This window comes from Chenopodium album, chromosome 2 (assembly GCF_948465745.1).
Source record: "Chenopodium album chromosome 2, dcCheAlbu1.1, whole genome shotgun sequence".
Taxonomy (NCBI): Eukaryota; Viridiplantae; Streptophyta; class Magnoliopsida; order Caryophyllales; family Amaranthaceae; genus Chenopodium; species Chenopodium album.
The window spans coordinates 187,710-191,489 of NC_137835.1; the positions used below are offsets into that span (position 1 = coordinate 187,710).

The 3,780-nt window shown below is 31.3% G+C and overlaps 1 protein-coding gene across 1 annotated transcript; it reads left to right on the forward strand.

Moving 5' to 3' along the window:
* LOC145591950 (putative aquaporin PIP1-4) lies at positions 1–3,525 on the forward strand. Its single transcript, XM_081648430.1, has 4 exons — positions 1–464; positions 909–1,204; positions 2,897–3,037; positions 3,167–3,525. The coding sequence occupies exons 1-4, from the start codon at positions 98–100 to the stop codon at positions 3,278–3,280; spliced, it is 918 nt and encodes a 305-aa protein (XP_081504556.1). The 5' UTR covers positions 1–97; the 3' UTR covers positions 3,281–3,525.
* The last annotated feature ends 255 nt before the right edge of the window (positions 3,526–3,780 follow it).

The following is a 3,780-nucleotide window of genomic DNA, read 5'->3' on the forward strand; positions in this document are numbered from 1 at the left end:
AACCCCCCACTTACATCAACCTCTTTACACAACCATTCTCCCATCTTCCTACACAAACACAAAGCAAAAAGAAAGTGAGCAAAAACCCAAAAATAAAATGGCAGCAAAAGACTCATCATCAAGGCATAGGTCAAGGGATGATGATGATCATGACGTAGATTTGGGACTAAACAAGTACCCTGATAAAGTACCTATTGGTACCTTAGCTCCGGCTCCTCCTAAGGACTACAAGGACCCGCCGCCGTCTCCCATGTTCGAGCACGGCGAGCTCAGGACTTGGTCTTTTTACAGAGCTGGTATTGCCGAATTTGTAGCCACCTTCTTGTTCGTCTACGTCTCCGTTTTGACTGTCATGGGCGTCGGCCGCGCCACTAACAAGTGTGCCACTGTTGGTGTTCAGGGCATTGCTTGGGCCTTTGGTGGCATGATTTTTGCCCTTGTTTATTGTACTGCTGGTATTTCTGGTAATCAATTTCTCCTCTTCAAAATTTTTTTTTTTTTTTAATTATTTTTTTTTTTTTTTTTTTTATTTTTTATATTGTATGGCTTGTTTTTCTATTTTTTTTTTTTAATGCGACAATTTTGCAATGGCTAACATACAACAATTTTATTTGTAGCCATTGTAACCTCTCATGTTATTACTACTAGGTAGATACTTATGTGGTTATGTCACATTTTATGTGTTGGTCCAAATAAAATATAGTATCTGATATGGATATTTGAGATAAATAAGAAGAGTTCATGTATCTTAGGTCATTATCCGCTATTATTTATATTGGTTGTTAGCTTTACAAGTTTTGTGTTTGTACATGATTAGTAATATAATTATGTTAGTTGTAATATCCTAAGTAAGAAAAATTAATAATAATATAATAATAATAATAATTTGTTGGATTGAAATGTGGCAGGTGGACACATAAACCCAGCAGTGAGCTTTGGGATGCTATTGGCAAGAAAACTGTCCCTAACAAGGGCAGTATTCTACATGTTGATGCAGTGTTTGGGAGCCATATGTGGTGCTGGGGTGGTTAAAGGGTTCCAGGCCACCCCATACGACGTGTTGGGTGGCGGCGCGAATAAGGTCAACCTTGGTTATACTAAGGCTGGTGGTCTTGGTGCTGAGATTGTTGGTACTTTTGTTCTTGTTTACACTGTTTTCTCTGCTACTGATCCTAAGAGAATTGCTAGAGATTCACCTATTCCTGTAAGTTTAATTTGTTTAATTTAACTCTTCATTTAATACCATTATTTTGATTATTTTTAAGTATACACTTCATTCTTTCAAGTTTATTTTACTAAATTTTTTCACTGAACTGAATTGTGCTAATATGCTTAGTTTTTAATTAATTTGTATAAAAACTTTGTGATTTAAGGTAACCACTGTGACGAATATTTAAAATTCGACATAACAATATATTATATTGATATAAATTTGTATACATAATACATTACTTTAAGTAAAATTAGATTGATTGACATTCACAAATTTTGACCTTGATTAGAGAAATAATTACTAATGGATGAATTGAAGTATATGCGTGTTAATATAATTAGCTATAATTATTAATTTATTATACACTAATTTTTTAAAATCATCATGTTTGTTCTTTTATTTTAATTAATCCAAAGTTTGAAATCATTGTTAGCCATAGCTTCCAACAAGTCAGTAGGTCTAAACTAGTTTAAATGTCTCTAATAACCAAACCCGATTGATATATTAGGAACAACGCTTACACAAGTAGAAGTGCAAAAAAAACTTTAAGAGAAGGATTTAATGTCCAAATTGATTCCCAATCGTCTTATAGATATGTGTTTGATTGACATTACACATTTAAAACACTTGAATAAGAGAGTTGATTTTTTGTAAATAAAACTATATCACCAAAAATTGATTAAGTTCATTCGTAATGTTCATTATTCTAAGATCGAAATCCAATTTCGAACTCGTAAAGTAACCCTTTTTAGTAACTAAAATTCCAACCTTCATTATCAAGATTAACAACTTAATCATTCAACACAACTCTTGCATGTAACATTTTATTTATTTTTATACAAATTTGATTTTCCAAAGCAAATACAAACACTGGTTTCTGCATAAATCAAAGTTGCTTGTAAATATCCCTTTTTTCATTCTTTTGACTCATAAAGCTGATTAAAAATGGGGTAGCAATTGTACCGAAACTCTGAAAAGTAAAACTTGTTCAGATTTTTCAAAACTAGTACAAAACCTAACAACTTAACTGTAACAATCTATTTGGGGTATACTCACTTGTACTATAAAAATAAGTAGGACAAATAATTCAAATTATATTTCTGTCTTTTTATTTTTTTTAATCTTCCTAATAACATCATAATAATAAGATCGATTAGTACCATTATTCAACTTATAGTGATTGGCTGATATTTCTGTACTCGATGATTTGTTGCCATATGTAGTAAACCCCACTCATTTGGATTCAGAATCACAATAATAATGTACGTATTACAATGCAACTTACTGTACATCACTTTCCAAAAATAGCTGTGTGACTGTGACATGTCTCATACTTTATATCTACTGCACAAAAAATATTATTGCATGCCTTATTGTGGGAATTTAATTTTATTCATTGAATGTTTTTTTTTTTTTTTTATCAAATCAATACATACTAGCCATCAATAATGTGTGTGATCTACATTCGATAGTATTTGAGTGATCGATGAAGCCGTGGAGATTAAGATTCAATCATTGTAACAGATAATTTATTCGGCTTTTATATATTCTCGTATTTACATAAATTTCAGTTAATTATAATCTTAGTAACTCTCATCTAAACTTATCTGAAAAATGAACAAGACTGGCTATATACATATATATGTGCTAATAATTATGTCTTTGAGTAATTTTAATTTGTAGATACTGGCTCCGCTCCCAATTGGATTTGCGGTGTTTGTCGTTCACTTGGCAACCATACCAATCACTGGAACTGGGATCAACCCAGCTAGGAGTTTAGGAGCTGCAATTATCTACAACAACGCCTTAGCTTGGAATGACCAAGTATGTTCCTTCATTATTAATTAGTGTTAATTAATATGATATTAATTTTTAATCACTTACATTATGATTTTTATTACTCCGTATTATTATGTCCTCACTAATTAATTATGGTCTTAATTAATTATGCAGTGGATATTTTGGGTGGGACCCTTCATTGGAGCTGCTCTTGCTGCTGTTTACCACCAGATTGTTCTTAGAGCCATGCCCTTCAAGACCCCTAACAATGAGAAATCTTCAACCTAGTTTAATTCATTTAAATAATTTATATAATTCTTTTCTTGTACCACCTCCACCATTCATGTATCTTGTGTCATTTTGTGCTTAATTAAATGCGTATGTTATTAATTAGGTCTTGTGTCATTTTGTGCTTAATTAAATGTGTATGTTATTAATTAGGTTTGTAATGTTGTTATTAAATGTGTATGTCGTTATTAATTAGGTACTCCGTATATTATAAATATAATGTAACGAGTTGATCTATTTTATTATCTCATTTCTCTATCAATATGAATGAATGAAGCCAAATATATCTAGTATTGTTTTGAATCGAAATTAAGGCTTTGACGTTGTACAATAGCACACAGTTGTTCTTATATATAAAACATAGTTGCATGCATGAAGTTGATTTTTGTGTTCAGTCATATTCAATGTCCAAATTTTTCTTTCCTACGGACTCAAATATGACTCGAAATCATTATATCATAGTGGAAGACAAATTAAAATAGATGAACACGTATCTAAAC

Bases quoted from the DNA above. Each gene is read 5' to 3' on its own strand.
- LOC145591950 (XM_081648430.1), top strand. From the start codon at position 98: ATGGCAGCAAAAGACTCATCATCAAGGCATAGGTCAAGGGATGATGAT. The intron at 465-908 runs GTAATCAATTTC...GAAATGTGGCAG, and splicing joins TTGTACTGCTGGTATTTCTG to GTGGACACATAAACCCAGCA. The intron at 1,205-2,896 runs GTAAGTTTAATT...TTTAATTTGTAG, and splicing joins CTAGAGATTCACCTATTCCT to ATACTGGCTCCGCTCCCAAT.